We start from the raw sequence: 18463 nt of genomic DNA on the forward strand, positions 1-18463 counted from the left end.
GGCATACTCTATCCACCGATCCTAACTAGGTGGAGCTAGATATAGTGATATCATTCAGCTATACGGCTAGACATGTATACCTCATCCTCCCGTTGTATTCCTATATGAGCACTATCTTGTTTTGTACACCACTTTAGATTCTTTTCATAGTATACCACCAACTATCTTTTGGCACGATAATAATATCTAGGGACAACGAGCATTGTACATGGTTTTGTCTCATAGGCCAATTATGGCCTCAACAGATGATGAGGTGGGTGTGTGTGTGTGTGCACGCGCACATAGAGGTAGATAGATAGACAGACAGATAGATAGATAGATAGATAAATACTGAGCCACAAGGAATTCTAGGAGACGAACTGGTGCACACGACATTGGGACAAATAATAACGGTAACAAGCAAATCTCAGCTCCAACGACGGTGCTTAATCCTTGAAATGTCAGTGTTAACGACCATTTCATATGTATCAGAAGGAGCCATTTTGCCAGTGTAGAAGCTCATTTCAAAACTTGAGAAAATGAGAATGGAAATGCACCTGGAAGTAGAACAGAATGGTCATGCGGCAGACGCATCCTTGCCATATCGTCCGATGCATGATCAGGCGGCTAAGGAGGGGCGCTGGGCCGGGAAGAAGGGGGGGCGGGAGGGGGTGGGAATTTGAGGCCTGATTTCTAAAGTGTTGGCGAGGAAGGCCAATTCATGCGATATCAGGAGAACGATTACGGAGTTTGAAACAAAAAAACTTTGCTGCCGGCTTGTCCCAACAGCCAGGCGACTGACGATGGGGGTAGCGAAGATGACGATGGGGGCTGCTCTCAGCTCCACAGAATACCAAATACAAATTCGAAAGGAAGGAATCAAAATTCTACAGGCTGAGTAGAGAGAGGGCGAGGGCGATCAACTTCTCGCGAATAGGCGAGTTGCATGGTTGAAAAGTTTACATCCGTTAACATCGTACTACTTTCAAGGCCCAATGAAAGCGTTAGGGAGGTGGACTTTGCATAGGCGCCTCACAATGGCCTTCGGAGTTTCCTAGGCCTTCTATTGAAGTCCTTTAGGGCCGTGTCGCATCATGGGGTAGTCGGGGGAGTGGGTTACCACTGGCCCCACCACACCATAGTCTCACTCAATGGGGTTAACAAAACCCTAGTTAGCACTACAAGCACTTGCAGAAAAGGGTGTTTTATCGGAAGGTTAACGGGGCTAAGGAAGACAATTGGTTGGGCTAAAGAATACTAGGCGCTCTGCGCCTAGGCTCGCCCTGGCCCGAAGGGCAGGTGCAATTTTTGCGGGGGGGGAGACGCGTGGCACCCGCCCCGCGTTCTCTTTGTTTTTTGTGGGGGAGGTAGGGGGCTGCCACGTGGCACCCGCCCCCACCTTTCCTTAACTAATAGTATACATGGCGAAAAGATGCTACCGTCCACAAGTTGCCTCCTAATCACAAGCTTCTCTCTCTCTCTCTCTCTCTCTCTCTCTCTCTCTCTCTCTCTCTCTCTCGCTTGAAGATGGTCGACCCTCTAGCTCCCTTGGTGCAGGTGCAACCACAAGGAAAGCAAAATTTGAAATACATTGTGATGCTAGCATGACACAGCTCTGATTACTTTCGTGAAAATTGCAAATAAAGGCTAAACCTTTAAACTGACCTTCATACTTTGAAGAGATTGTAACTTGGTGCCCGGTGCCTCTATTGGGCTATTGCCCGGTAAGAAAGGAGGGCAACAACTTAGATAAGTTTGGAGAAGCCTTCAATTATTTTTCTGAGGGCAACAACTTAGATAAGTTTGGAGAAGCCTTCAATTATTTTTCTTTCGTATAGTAATGACCTATAGAAGCAATATAAAGAAATTTATTTTTTTAATATATTTTTCTCTCAACCACTTGCCTTCCTTCCCATTCGAGGCTACCTTTGGTTCGAGAATGGCGAACCTTTCCCTTTTGGGTGCCCATTGGGGCTCTGGGGTCTCAACTCTCCACTCTTGAGTCTTCACTCTCGACTCTGGACTCTACGATGCTCCACTCAATCTCGCAGGCTCATGGGCAAAATAAAATGACATTGTTTGCTTCAGGGCAAGGAAGTGTGTGAGTGCATGACTCAAAGTGGAGGTCGCTTCAAGTCCAGGTGCATGAGGGTACTCCACTCAAACCATCGCTTCAACTCCAGCCTCCAACCTCCAGCCTCCTACAGTAACAATACTGAAGCGTGTACACAGTACAGTGTAGTTAGGAGCATGCCAGCCTGCAACGTGCAGCCTTTAGCCAGCATGCAATAAGGACGCCATTCTCCAGCATGTTGGAGGCTCCTGGCCCCTGGAGGCTGGAGACGTGTAGCTGGCGCCACTATGCGCACCACGCTACCTGCAATGCGGATGCCAACATGCTGGAGACGTCACACCAGCCATCGACTACCTGACTACGTTGTCCAGGCCCTAGCATGAAGCATGAAGGAATTATCAAGCTAGTCTGCATCAACTTCCTCCAACACACACACCGCACTCTGCAACGTCATGAAGAAGTGTCCACCAGCATCTGGGTCTGCTGGATGCATATCCCTATATTTCTCATATTGGTGTTGAATCCTCATTAGTCCTTGTGCAGGTCGTACTTGCTTCCCAAGTCCCAATATTCAATAGTAAACTTGCAAAGTGAGAGTATATAATCTTTAGCGTTTACATTTGAAACCCATTTTGGGTGTCTCTAAGATTCTAGGTGTCAATTGACACTTAAAATTTGAGGACAAGGGATCAAAATGAAACCTAAGAATCAAAGTAAAGGTTTCAAATGAAGTCTACTTGTATAAGGTAAGGCATCATCATAGGTATATATACACTAGTGTTCCTTGCTTCGCAGCAGCTTTATTGCCGTGAAGCGAGCTGGAAGCAAGGCATCGTATCATAACTTTGTCATCCTTGAGTGCAAAAATACCATATAATTTGCTTCCATTGCACAACCATAACATGTACACAGTATACAATTGCACAACCATAACACAAACATATATTCTTCTTTTGCATCCTCGAGCGTAAGAGGTCACATGCTTGCTTATTATTTTCTCTCTTTTTTGAATCTATCTCACTATTTGTTGCCAATCTCTCTCTCTCCCCACCCTTTTTCACACCTCTCCTCTTTGTGATCTCTCTCTCTCTCTCTCTCTCTCTCTCTCTCTCTCTCTCTCTCTCTCTCTCTCTCTCGTGTACTCATCCATAAAAGGATAGACATGCATTTACATTTAGGTGTATAGAGACTCATATATGTATACAATACCTTTATGCACCAAACCTGAAAACTTTACCCATGTTTACTTTGCATCTTGCAATTAGAAATAACATTGTACTTGACCAATATAAACAAAAGACATATTAAATGCATCTTTTGTATCCCTGAGTGTAAGAAATCACATGCTTGCTCACTATCTTCTCTCTATCTTAAATCTCTCTTACTATTTTTTGCATCTCTCCCTCTCTTTTCCTACCTTTTTTCACCCCCCCTCCTCTCTTTGTGACTTTTCTCTCATATATTTGTTACCTCTCTCTCTCTCTCTCTCTCTCTCTCTCTCTCTCTCTCTCTCTCTCTCGTTTCTTCTTGTTCCCTCTCTCCTCCCTTTTCATCTTTCTTCTCTCTCTACAACCTCTATCTCTTCCTTCCGTCCCCCTTTTTCACCTCTCCCTCCCTTTCCTTTTTTATCTCTATCCTCTACTTGCAACCCCTCTATCGCTCACCCCTTTTACACCTCTCCCCCTCTTTTCACACACACACACACACACTCTCTCTCTCTCTCTCTCTCTCTCTCTCTCTCTCTCTCTCTCTCTCTCTCTCTCTCTCTCTCTCTCTCTCTCTCTCTCTCTCTCTCTTATATGCATGTATAAAAGGCTAAACATACATTTGTATCTAGGTATACACAGAATCATACATATGTGTAATGACCATGCATCAAACTTGTAAACTTGATCCATACTTGCTTTGCGCAACAATTAGAAGTAGCTCTATATTATCCTTGGATGTCACAATAAAAAATAGCATTGCTATGCTAAAATGAACACAGTAGAAAGATACATGAAATATACCACAAACAAATTGTATCCAAGCATTACAAACAAACTCTCAGTATTAATAATACACATAGGTGAAGTAGGGCCCGAACCCAAAGGTTGTTCTAGAGACTACGCCAATAACTTTGCACAACAAAGTCAAGCATCAACAAACCACAAAGCGTTACTCCTTCATTGTGCCCATGTATTTGTATCCAAATGTTACAAAAAGAGCCCCAATGTAAACAAAAAATCAACAATTTCACATGGAGCCTAACCAAAATAAAGCTTTTTTTTCTTTGAGGCATCACCAAGAAAATTTCCATTCTCCAATACAACATGGTTAGGTGAAGCAAGTCCTATTTCCACTCCTCATCTTGGCAATGGTACAGGGGACATGATAGTCTTTCCTCTCTTTCTTACACCTAAAATTTTAGAAAGCTATAATATAAACATAAATATATCTAATGATTGACAAAGATTACTTAATTTTAGAATAACAATACCTGGACTAACATTTGCAAACCACTTGCCAAGCATTATCATAGCTTGATATAGCATCACAAAGCAGCTAAGGTCTTTAAATTCATATGTCGGTCACCCCCTTAGTATTCTATCAATGTGAGACTGTCAAAACCTCTTATCATGTTCAACTTCACCCATATGCACTCTCGAAAACACTGAGTATATCCACAATGCACCACCTCAATAAAAATTGGAAGTAAAATCTCTATATTGACATCATCATATAAACACTTAATGACCCTTGCAAGCATTCTTCTTATAATATCATGCGTTGTTACTGTGCGCAAGATACATTGCAGTTCCTTCTAATACTCAGAAGCTGGATAATAACCCCAACTTGGACTAGGCATCTACAAAAGTCGAGCAAACACTTAAATATAGTTTAGAAAATAATCAGTTACCACTGAGTGTATGCCAACCGAATGTGGCACAAAGGCCATTTCATGTATGAGCCAAATAGTAACTATGAAGCTATCAAATTTCAATACATACATCCGTACAAAAAAGCAAGCATATCATTCCACCCTCCAAAAAACACATCTTTGTATGCATCCCTGCAAAAAAGTAATACACATTATTACATCTTTTGAAGTACATCCTTGTATACAATATTCGCCATGGCATTCACAATGCTCCCATTTTCATCCAGCAAGATTCTCACACCACATGAGAATTTCACCCTTGAAAACACAACACACAACTATCCATGTGTAAATATTGGTGCATTTAAGTAATGACCAAGTCTGGCCTTGTGACTTATTGATCATCAAAGTAAACGCCACTCGAATAGGAAACTGCCTCCGCCTCATAGTAAATGAAAATCGCAAAGTGCTAGGAATAAAAGTGATCTTAGAAATGAAAACTCGTTCCCCTACATTTATTCTTGTTATTATCTCAACATCTCTATTAAATGCCTTACCTATCAATTGTATACCATTACACATGCATTTTCTTGGATTTAAGTTCCTAAGTAGAATAATAGGTGCTTTCATCTTTAGCAATCATAGATAAGGAGGAAACCCACCTCCAAGATCTAGTGTATTTAAATACTCCCACTACAAGGATATAGGAGAATAGCGACAGCCATTTCTGATGCATATTAGCAACGGTAATTAAACAAAAAAAAGCAGGCCGAAACCCAAGCACGGCATTTTGTGTGAAAGAGCGAAAGAGGGACCGAACTATATCGTGCGTTTGAGAGAGAGAGGGAGATTGAATGGATAAAAAAACAAAGAAAGGATAAGAACTTGTTCTTAATTTCTTATTTTCTTGTTTGTTGTAGTAGTAGTAGTTCTTTAATTTCTTCTTTTCTTGTTTGTAGTAGTGGTAGTGGTAGTTCTTTAATTTCTTCTTTTCTTGTTTTTCTTGTAGTGGTAGTGGTAGCAGTAGTTCTTTAATTTCTTCTTTTCTTATTTATGGTGGTGGTGGTGGTGGTGGTGGTGGTGGTGGTGGTGGTGGTGGTGGTGGTGGTGGTGGTGGTGGTGGTGGTAGTAGTAGTAGTAGTAGTAGTAGTAGTAGTAGTAGAGAGAGAGAGAGAGAGAGAGAAAGAAATAGATGTTGTGTTAAATGTGCACCTTGGGTGTGTTCGACGCTTTGGGAAGGCAAGTGGTGGTGGTGTTTACCGTAGCACAGAGGAATGGAAAATGGAGCAGAAGTGCGGGAATACCACAGCACAGAGGAACGAAAAATGGAAGAAGGAGACAACCAAGAAGGCACAGGACAAAGGAAGGAAAAGGCGTCCTGGATGGAGGTTAGATCCTGAAATTTTTAATGATTTGAATGACGGTAAGAAAATAGTAAAAGCGCACCATTAAATATGAAGGCGCTTTCGAATCCTTGTAAAAAGAGCACCGGGCTCACTCCTGTGCAAGTTGTATGCATTAGTAGGAACGGGATAAGTTAGAACGGTGGGAAATAGAAAAAAAGGGCCTAGGCTAATGGCCGGCCATGTAAAAAGTGGGGATGACGGCCCAAAAGGTAGGGCATGTATATAAAGTTCAAAAGTGAATGAGAAGCTCATTCTTGGGTGTGGCAAAAGCTTCTTCTTCTTCTTCTTCTTCTCTTGTTTCTTACCTTCATGCTTGTGCTTGAGTGAGGGATTGAGGGAGCGTGAGGGAGTGAGTATGTGAGAGTGAGGGATCGTGGAGAAGAAGCTCCCCATCTTCTCTCTTCATCTTCCCTTCCCTCCTCTTCTCTTGTCTCGTGTGGCTATGGAGGATGGAGCTTGACGGAGGGGGCTTGAGCTTGCCACAAGGATCGTGGAGCTACCAAAGTGCAAGAGAGAGGAGGGAACTCGATCAAGTATCAAGGTAAGCTCACTACACCTGCAAGGTAGGCATTGCGCGTCGGCTATGTGAGAGGTAGCCATGGCTGCTCGGCTTGAAACGCTTGATCAGTAAGCGGTCTGTAGGTCTCGGGGTAGAGCTCCGTAGCTCCCCTATAGGTGGTGGTGGTGGTAGTGGTAGTGGTAGTGGTAGTGGTAGTGGTAGTGGTAGTGGTAGTGGTAGTGGTAGTGGTAGTGGTAGTGGTAGTGGTAGTAGAGAGAGAGAGAGAGAGAGAGAGAGAGAGAGAGAGAGAGAGAGAGAGGTTTTGTTAAAGGTTCACCTTTGGTGTGTTCGAGTTACAAGAGAAGAAATACATTCTTAAACAATTTAAGAAAGAAAAAAAGAATGATAACAAAAACAAATTCTTTGTCGTAACATAGTCCAAATGGAAAACGATGAAGGCCGTGATGTTCAAGATCGCAAGGCGTATCTTAATGAACTTGTCCCATGTTCTTGCTTTTAATGTAAGTTGGCAATTAGACGAAAACGTCGATTGTCTATGGAACACGTATGATGCTTCAGCGAGTTTCAATTAGAGATCATTGATCAAGCGATCTCAAATTTTGAGCAAATAGTAAGAAAAGTTTATATCAATCATGCATTGTATTCGCAAACTAATTGAATATCATATACAAAAACATTGGATGTGGCTATAAAATTTATTACATGGAGATGATGTCTCATCCCAAGGATGAGTGCACCCTTTACGGCTAGTTAGAAGAGTTCGTGGCCCTGCGGTGGATGGAGTGCCTGAGCCAATCCACCACTTGGAAGACACTACCCAATCTATACCATCAATACCAGAGGAGACATGTAGCCTTCAAGAATTTTCTACAATCTTGGAGCTTGAGATGGAGGCAATAATCGATGCATTGATGCCCTTGGATATCAAGACATCTAATCCGCTTAGAAAGGAAGCATCCATACCATTATATGATGGATGCCGAGTATCTCGCCTAAAGACACTGCTTACACTCCTAAGTGTGCAAGCAAAATATGGGTGGAGCGATGTGAGTGTGACCGAGTTGTTTAGGTACCTTCCACGTACACTTCGTTGATTTCTTTTTGGCACTATCATAAAAAACAATTGTGCTTTTTCAAGGTATTTTATGATTTTTTTTCAGGTTACTAAAGTATCATATATTACCACTTGCAAATACCATGCCTGAGTCTCGTGATGATGCGCGACATGTTTTACAAAAGCTTGGCATGGACTACAACAGCATCCATGCATGTATCAACGATTGCATACTGTTTCGAGGAGAATATGAGACTATAGAGACATGTCCAAAGTGTGATGATCATAGGTTATTGATAGGACTTGCAACCATTCCTTAAAAAGTTCTTAGACACTTTCTGCTTATCCCCCGTATACATCATATGTTTTGTACGTCCCGCATGACGAGCTTGACAACGTGGCATGCGCAGAATAGATCCACAAATGGAGTCTAACGAATATCAGCAGATTCACGCGCATGGAGCCACATTGACTCTACCTTTCCAAGTTTTGCCCGAGAGCCAAGGAATCTTCGGTAGCTCAGTCTTACTATTGATGGCGTGAACCCATTCGGCATGTGCTCAACTTCTTACAGTGTGTGGCCCTGTAGTCCTTGTTAACTATAACATCCCTCCATGGCTTTCTACGAAGAAAAGACACCTCATCCTTAGCTTGCTCGTTCCCGACTGCTACAAAGTCAAGAATATGGACGTGTGTCTTTGTCCATTAGTTGATGAGCTTAAGATTTTGTGAGAGGAGGGAGTCGCGATGGAAGATATGAGCAAGCGCAATGGTCGATGGTTCAATATTCAAGCCATTCTCATGTGGACCATGCATGACTTTCCAGGATTTGGAGAGTGCTTAGGTAAGTAGGCTTCCATTCTCATTGGTAATATCTATCATAGCTTGTTCAAGTTTGTATTCACTGGATAGAGGTGTTGGGACAGGTCTGGTTACCTCACGTTATCATGCATGTCCATTGTGTGGGCCATAGCCATAGTTAGACTCCCGAATGTCACAAACCATGAAGAAGATAGTATATCAAGGACACAACGCTTTCTTGAGGGTCATGATATGAGGAAAGGTTTTCTTGGACGACCTCCAGCACCAATGAATGCCCAAAGCTGGTACGAGCAAAAAATGGTCCACATGGAGTTACATCCAAACGGAATGCGACGGCTCTCAGTTTTCTACGAGTTGCCATATTGGACCCACTTATAGATCAACCACTTATTGGATCCCATGCATATTTTCAAGAATGTGGGCAGCTTACTATGGGACCATATCATAAGAAAGAGAGACACTGCAGGGGCACGAATGGATTTGAAGGAGGTAGGCAAGATGGAGGCGCTTTGGCCACAGTCAAGTACTGATGGTCGCTTGCAGCTACCTTGCGCTGTTGGTTTTGTCCACTAAAGAAGAGCGCCTTGTGAAGCAAATTATCAAGTCTATCCGCACTCCGACGGTATGATGCATTCTGTCAGGTCCGCATTTTCTAAAGACAACCAATTATCAGGGCTAACATCCCATGATTGGCATAAGATATGTCAAGTTTGTACTACGAATGGATTGTAAGTGGCTTGCATATTTTGCTATTTGGAGTGTAGTCGTTGTTCTCAATGCTTCTTCATTTGTGACAGTTTGTACTACCAATTGCGATTACAGGATGTCTTACTTCACAAACGCACGGGGTGATTTACAAGTTGTCAAATTTAGTGCAATGAGTCTCACAAAAGGAGATCAAGAGATCCTCTATTCAATCCGCAAGGCGGGGAGTAGTGGAGACGGTCTATCTCTTTGAGAAGTACCTACCTACTAGCATGCTCACGATACAAACCCACCTTCTGGTGCATCTTGTAGATGAAGTAGAGATTGTTGAACTTGTCCATACGTGATGGATGTTCTTCTTGGAGCACTTCATGAAAACCCTGAAAGGCTTTATGCGACAATGAGCTCGGCCAGAAGGTAGCATGGTTAAAGGTTGATTGGTGTCTAAGGCGTTAGTGCATATTTCACAGTGGCTACCAATGGTGGATTCAAACAACAGTATGCTATGGTCACTGAAGGACAATGATAAACTAACCAGAGATGTGATGGTTGGAAATGGGGTGGAAAAAAGAATGGATGCTGCAATGGAGAAGAAAGTGAATCGTGTTTGTATGTTGCACCATGCCTCCATGGAGACGTGGCTTGCCAGAAAAGATCAGTAAGAAGCACGATCTGAATTTTGACGTAGTATGCGCCATCAATCGATTCGATATCCCGAGGGCATGGAGGAGATGTCGCGGTTTATGTCAATGCAATGGTTGCATGGAGCATTGACCGCAGCATCTTGCGAAGGGGTGGAGGTCTCAATTGAGGAGTGGGAATTCTCGAGGGGATGTAGTCCAAAGGTGACGACATGTTTAGGGTTTGTCGTATCTAGATTTTATATGCGAAAACTAATTGATTGTTTCAATGTATATTACAAAATATACAATGCAGCGAGATCGTATGGATGGCATTTCTGCGTGGAGCGTATCCACAAAATGCGCTCCACAATAGATTGTGGTATCATCGCAAAGTTCGAGCAAGAGAGCCGACGACAAGCAACGGATCCAAACACCGTTATAGATGAGATAGAGTATTTTGGGAACTTGCAAAGTATTATCACGGTGGATTACCGTAGCTTCTCCATGATCCTATTTGATGTGCAATGGTTCAAAGTGGTACTTGAAGGAGCTGGGGCAATAGTTCGACGAGGTCCATTTGGATTTCTCGAAATAGATTCCAAAAAAAGATGGACGGATTTGTGCGACATGTTTGTATCATCGGCCCATTGTGAACAGGTGCATGAACTCATGTTTTTTTTAAATTTTATTACGACATGGTACATGTCACAAAAGTTAAATCTCTCTTATATGTGATTTTGAACATGTAATTTTCTATCCAAACCCCGACAACCTCAATGGTGGTATGTTATACCTTCAACTCCTTGGAGTGCGAGAGTATATGATCAAAGGAATGTTCCCAGCGTAGATGAGGACAATATGCAAATAGAGGGGTCAATATTGCAAGGGGTGGAGGTCGCCGAAAGCTCAGAGCATGTAGAGGAGCCAGAATTGGGTAATAATGATGGAAATATAGGAGTCCAAGAATTCTTTGAGAATGAGGTTGACTCATCCTTTTGTGGTGACATGTCTATCGACTTTCCAGTGTATGCAGAGTTGTGTCAGGAGATTGACATGGAACCATAGGATACTTCATACTTAGAGCATCCACCCACTCAATTCGTTGACAAATCACTTATAAGGGTACATAAGATATGTGTTTTAAGTAAGATCATTTTTTGAAGATTTATATTATCATTCTTTGCTTGATTTATGTTGATTATGCTAACAATTTTTGTCTGTGCAGGTGACCTTTATGGATATTTGGATCCGCACGATGAGTCGAGGGATGAGCAACGAGGAGCTATAGGAGATCTTCACACGTATATCTCTAGATCAGATGGCTCGATTCAGAGATATGGCAGACCAGGAGTCGTCTCTCGGACACCATCAGGTCATTCTGCTATATCTACTTCGGCGCACTCTGATGCTTCAGTTTCTAGTAAATGGGGTCGATGCTCCAGACTTGGGCTGAATGGAGGGAGTGGTTCTAGGAGATGTTGCAGAGACGTGGATGTAGTGAGTCCGCAGTCGGCTCGGGATATAGGTGCTACTCCTTACTCTTGTGTAGGTTCGAGAGAGCATGGCTCATGTGGTTGTTGTGGAGGTATCGACGAAGTGTCTCCATCTCGTCGTGATGCATCACCTATGGGATTTGTCACACCTATGGGGATGTCTACTCTAGTCACTTCAGCTTTTGCTCAGTTGTCTGCAGGTGGCACCCCTATGGGTGCTACTCCAATAGATACTACCCCCGTAGATACACCAGATGTACAGGGGTCTCTTGGATATACCCAAGAGCATGGTCACAGATGGGAGAGGACACATCTTAGGCATATCCCAGAGGGGTATGGATACCTTATAGATGATAGTACAAGAGCCATCATCATGAATAATGAGGCGAGGATGGTGATGGCTTCTATGAGAGAGTTGTACCAACAAGTTTGTCGATACAACATCTTCGATCATTGGAAGAACATACCAGAGGGGAGCAAGGATTACATAGTAGTATCCTTGCATGAGGAGTTTTCAGTACCCGCTGCAGCAGATAGGTTTTTCATAGGCTGGATGATAGAGTTCATGCGTATGTACATGTCACACAGACGATCGAATGCACGCAAGGCACTTAAGAGTGGGGCCTCAAAGCCTGAGTGGCTAGACGCAGATGATTGGTGCTGAATTAGGGAGGAGACTACAGATTCTCTAGGATGTTGGAGATAGTAGCGCGAGGCCACGAGGGCACGACTAGAGGCAGGAGTGGTCCATCATCTTGGGAGTGGCGGCCACAGAACTTAGCTAGAGAACTTTGCAAGTTTTTCTTTTATTCTACTTGCTTTTTTTTTTTGCAATATCCCTTGTACTGACAATCGTGTTTCTAACAATTGTATTTTGTTTTCTTTGCAACACTACATTACAAACTGCGATCCCATTGGTCTAGAGACTTGATATGCAGAGAGACATGGTCTCATTGCATTGATCGACCGATTGTATGGACGCAACATCCCAGTAAGTCACTCATCTTTCTTGTCCATAGTTACTAAATTTAATTAAAATGCATTATTGTATGATGGACTAATGTGTAGTTGTTTCTTTTTTTGTAGAGTTCGTTCGATGCTCCTTTGCAGTGGGACGAGGTTTCGGATGGCAAGGATCTATAGGTCGCCCTTGGATCTGTGGAACGTGCATCCTCTTTTTTTTGTCATATGATTTATTTAGGCATTTTTTAATGCACTATCTTATTATCATCCTTTGTATCTTGCCATGATTGTACCGTTGCTTTCATTATACGATCTTGTATTTATTTTTAGTATCAATCTTATGGATTCAAGTACACTTTGCCTTCATGGAGATGAGCATTGTATACTTTACTGTAAAAAAAAATTCTTTATAACCGTCGCTATTAACGTTGCAAATTTACTACATGTATCGCTATTAGCGTCGTAGTTAGCATCACAAATCATCGTTATTTGTGTCTCTATCAGCGTCGCATATGCAACATTGATAGTGACACAAATAGCAACGCATATAGCAATGCTAATAGCGACTGTTCTATGGCGTCGCTAATACCAATTTTTTTTGTGACGACGGGGGCAAATTTTTTTATGAACATTTTCGTCGCTTTGAGCGTCGGTATGAGGCCTGTATCTTATAGTCTCCATAGAGTACAAAAATGAGCTATCATCCGTCTTTGTAATTGAATCCACGCACTATAGTACTATATAACCTCTCCCTAGGCATCAATTGCAATGCATGATGATTCAAAGAAGTCACCTCTGTATTCCACACTGCAAGTATAGCACGCTCGTTGAAATATGCTCCAAAGTCTCTCACTGTGGATACTTCACTGTACACACTATCAACCAAGGTTTCAATATAGTGTCCTTTTAATACCATGCCAGATGGAATATGTAACTTATCACAATTCTTTGTAATACCCACTCCATCCCCTATCCCTTGAATCCAACTAATAAACCCATTAGCCATTACATCACCAACGCTTATCATCCGCATATTACCAAACAACCTTAGTACCTTAACATACTGCCATAAATGATAGTAACATAGTGTCGCATTAATAATACCTTCACAGGAGCCCTTCAACACAACAAGCAGGATCTGTCTAAAATCACCTCCAAGTAAAGTGACCTTTCTGCCAAATGGTTTATCACAACTCATAATATGCCTTAAAGTTTTATTAACTACTTTAAATGAATACATGTGCATCATGGGAGCCTCATCCCTCAAAATAAGGATCGACCATCTCAATAGTTGAGCAAGATTGCTATGAACAAGAATATTACAGGTGGATCAATTACTTAGATCCAATGGAATTTTAAACCTCGAGTGAGTAGTACGACCACCCTGTAGAAGCAAAGCAACAATGCTAGATGATGATGTTGCCAATGCTATACAACAATCACTGTGTAGCCTAGCAAGCAAACACTTATAAAGAAATATCTTCCCAGACCCACCAAGACCATCAAAAAAAAAAAACATCCCCAGAGTTTGCACCAGTAGCATCTATAACTACATTATATGCAACTTTCTCTCTGACATTCAACATTGCCTCCATAGAAACACAAACTCTACATTGCTCTAGTATATCATATGCATATCCATATTCTAAAAGAGAGTTAGCACACAATTGAGAATTTGTTTGATGAGGTTCTGAAAATCCATCAAATCAAACAATCTTCACCCATGTTGTCGTAAAAGGTCTTGAAGATGCAATAAAGCCTTTTTTGATGCCTCTTGGTGTAGAATTGCAAAAGATACATGCACATATTCTAGCTATAATTTATATAGAATATCCTCTAACATTGGTGCCATAAACCTATCCCAAAGCTAACCAAGCTAAGTAGGCTTACAAAAGTCCGAAATTGCAGCAAACAAAGCATGCAATTGGGCACCAATTTGCACAAAGCCAGCTTCTTCCAAGCACATAGCACACTTGTCATCATCCTATAACACGCCCTTTGCAATGCAAGCTTCCTTAGTATTATACATCACATTACTAATAGTATGCAAATCCTCAAAAGACGTACATCCACAAGACACTATTAAGAGCATTCGGAAGGTAATAACGCTCACCACATGTAGGTGGCACAAATTATATTCAACCACATGTATTTTCACACTTTCTCTTCGTCCACACCTTTCATTGTGTATTCCACACCCAATACATTGGAAAGTCTTGATAGTGAATAGCTCAAGCCTTTGGATGAATATGATTGCATGTAAACCACTCTATAAGAGTGCTTTTCTTTATATCTTTATTTTGCATAACATCTGATATATTGTCCGTATCTCAAAACACCGCACAATTCTCACTAGGCAAGTGCACCTACAACCGTTGTATATCAAGCTTCTCATTGTGCAATGCATAGTCATATATTCACCAACATACTTCTGAAGTAGAAACATATCGTGCATTTAAATAACTCTTAATCTCGTACACTTCACAGATGCTCATACCATTCAACCTTGAGCTTCCAATAGAAAATTTAATGGTTACATGATCATATCCCTTATGTATATAATTATACGAATACTTAACGGTTGCCAGTTTTGAGCATACCTCAACATTTATATGTGCATTGTATTTCTTACTTAAGTAAGGGTTGTATGGAACAATCCATTGATTATCAATAGTATTATCCTTTATTGTGACTGTGTTTCCATCATCCCATCTTCTATAAACAGGATAGCTAGAGCTATCAACAGTTGTCACATTCACAAATCTCTGAGGAAATTTTTTAGTACATTGACCATCACACATGCAAGGGCACTTGGGATTCAATGCACCACAAGGACCATGGACATTGCACTTTGACATAGTTTCAAACAAAGTTGAAAACCTTACTTTATCAGGAAACTCAACACAAACAAACCTATCATAATGGCATGCTTCGAAGGGTTTAAAAGGGTACTCCAAAATCAGCAAAGTATGAGAATGCAGTAACTCTCGCTTTTGAAACTCGATCACACTAACGTAGCATGTAACATTTCCAAATAGATTCCTTTAACAATGGATGTATCATATTAGCATGTTTTTTATGAAAGACCTAAGCAGTCAAATCAGGACGATCATAAGCAGTCTGTCTAGGCAACAAAGCATTAGTTATCTCTGACCAATTTGGATTACTGTCATTGTTATAAATAGATCTGCTTTTCCCTTACTTCGCACTATAGCCATGGCATCTTAATACAACTGATACATGCGCCTTGGCCCACCAGTAAAAGAAGATGGCAAAACCATCTTTTTACCAACAAAGGCACCAATAATGTGTAGTAATGGCCCATTGTCCATCGCTCCCATCATATTTGCTAAGCCTTTATAAGCTTTTGAGCATAAAACTAATTGATTTTGATGACAGCAAGCCAACCTACATTGCTCTATACTACAATAAGCATAAAAAATAAATTGTTGCAACAATCGACCACCACACAACATGCACACCTCAGTGTCCTCACACACTTGTAGTTGAAATGCATAAGATTGCATCTGAGTAACACAGTCCTTATTAGACAATCTATGTACATTAACCGGAATATTAATATTACTATAAGGTACCTTTACATACCAACCATCATCACCCATAGGAAAAAGAAGAACATATAGCATTCACATGTACGCCCTATGCAACTTTGAAATAGCAATGCATCGTCCATCTTGACTATAAACATGTATCTCTTGATGATCAAGAGTATTCTCATTACCTTGTCCTAACATGATAGCCGCAACTTCAGTTGCCATTTGAGCTGAGTATTGTCTATTAGCTTGCTCAATGCCAAAACTAGTCATTCTTAAATCATGCAAGGGATTGTTTTGTAATTGCATACCGACGGATCTAAAAGTCTATGTATACACATTGTGTTGATGCATCATAGAATGAAGCTCCCCAAGTAAATTAGGCATGATACCCAATTGATTAGATAACTCGTGTTGTGCAAATCTTGACCTTTCTTGTAGTTGCATATTAGAAAGCAGAGGGCCTATATGATGATAAATGGAGCCATGCACTCTAAAGGTATATACCCGTATATTATTTTTAAATACTCTACTTTGAGGATGCATACCATGCAACAAATCATGCAATGGTTGTGGTGGATGTTGCAATGATGGCAACATTACTTTTCCATTTCGACAACAATGTTTACCAAACAAAATAAATCCTTGCACTTGAGTCTCCCATCTCCATACTTTAGTCGAACATCACTCACACATCTGAGAAAGATTTCCCATGGAGTGCACAATTGGGTCTTGAAATAGCAATATTATTGTTGTGTCGGATGAATATCCATTGTAGATAAAGCATGCAAAATGGAGCGAAAACCTCCATTTTGAGGGCTAAAGGTTGGAGCATTATTGACACTTGACTCATTGATCACAGGATTTCCTAGATTTTGGTGATTTCCACCAGTATTGTGATTATAATTCATAGCAAAATGCTGCCAATCGATTCACTATTCCCATCTAGAATCCCTATGCGAGAAGGCATATTTTGCATATTATGCAGGATACTCTGAACACCCACATGAATCAAGCTATCGTGATTTAGAGCTTCTCTCTATGAAATGTTTTGGCACCCAACCATAGCAAAACACATCTCTTTGTTCCCCCTTGACCATGTTTTGTTTGTAGCCAAATCATTGGAGTCCTAAGCCTAGCAACTTGTCATTGTATATGTTATGTAGAGTTGAGTCTATGCCTATGAATAGGTAACACACAATCTCTGCTAGTTGTCCGATGTGAAAATCCCATATTGATTGGATTCTCACAAAGCCAGCACGTCAAGAGAGACCATGTGTTCTTTCAAGGAGAGACTTGATTCAGATTAGTATTTTAAAAAAGACTTAAAAGTAAAATCAACCTAGAATCACATAATTCAAAACACTGTAGTAATTTATTTAAATTAGCACAATGCTCCTATGCGCAAGGAGCGCTAATAGTCAAAATAAAAATTATGTATATTTATATTCTGTATAATTAGATATATTATCCAAAGAGAGATAAATAAAAATTATATCTAACCAGCAAGTGATCCCCCATGCCTATAACTCAAACCCAAATATATCATTCTTCAACAAAAATGCACAATCATCATGTCTCATGAAGGACCATCCAATACAACAAATTTTGATTTCGTATCACCACTTCTTGAACCAACCATGGAGCAATGCATGCATTTATTGGCCATGCAACTAGAATAAGAGTATCAACATGGAGCCCAAGTGGAGCAAGAGTTGCGGTCTCTCAAGTGTCCCATCATCTCAAATTTTCTCTAGCAGCAACACTATGGTCCGCACCATCAATGCCACCCTCAAAGCTCAATCCAATTGCAAAGAGGCGAAGATAAGAAAATGTACCTTTAAATTTAATACTTACGATGGTAGTAAAGATGATCGTAAAGTTTTCTCTTAGTTAAGTTAATTCGACTCATATTTTGATAATGAAACTATGTTGAAAATGATAAAATCCAAGTGTGCTTTGCATTATTTTATTAGAGAGAGAGAGAGAGAGAGAGAGAGAGAGAGAGAGAGAGAGAGAGAGAGAGAGAGAGAGAGAGAGAGAGATCCAAATGATTGCATATCCATTTAACATTATTCAACATTAAATTCTCTGCACATGATCTACATGCAAATCCAAACACAAATCTCCAAGCACAAACTAGACATCTAAATGATTTTCAAAGCTTTTTTCATTATCGCTTACCTTCCTAAATGCAATGGATGTAGAGTGTGTGTGTGTGTGTGAGCAAAAGAGAGGGAGAGAAACCAACGTATATGCATTTAACATGAAATTATGCCAATACTCACCAGAGACTTGACTGAGATTCAAGAATTACCTTTGCCATGACAAAAATAGTACCAGAGTTATTTCTTCACAAATTGCAAGAGGTAATAACTTTTTCTATAAGTTAATATTTAAACTCGATATA

The 18463-nt window shown here is 40.9% G+C and overlaps 1 protein-coding gene across 3 annotated transcripts in view; it reads right to left on the reverse strand.

Moving 5' to 3' along the window:
- LOC148039851 (uncharacterized) overlaps nt 1-953 on the reverse strand; it is a 175176-nt gene extending 174223 nt beyond the window's left edge. The window contains exon 1 of one of the 3 annotated variants that reach the window (XM_087694618.1): nt 537-953. In XM_087694618.1, coding sequence (XP_087550744.1) covers nt 537-596 — 60 coding nt within the window. In that variant the 5' untranslated portion in view covers nt 597-953. The remainder of the gene's footprint in view (nt 1-536) is intronic. The other 2 variants (XM_087694602.1, XM_087694609.1) reach the window with 2 other exon arrangements.
- Nucleotides 954-18463: the final 17510 nt, after the last annotated feature.

The sequence above is a fragment of the Lygodium microphyllum genome, chromosome 2, assembly GCF_053477565.2.
Source record: "Lygodium microphyllum isolate KBCC chromosome 2, Lygodium_microphyllum_v1.1.10, whole genome shotgun sequence".
Taxonomy (NCBI): Eukaryota; Viridiplantae; Streptophyta; class Polypodiopsida; order Schizaeales; family Lygodiaceae; genus Lygodium; species Lygodium microphyllum.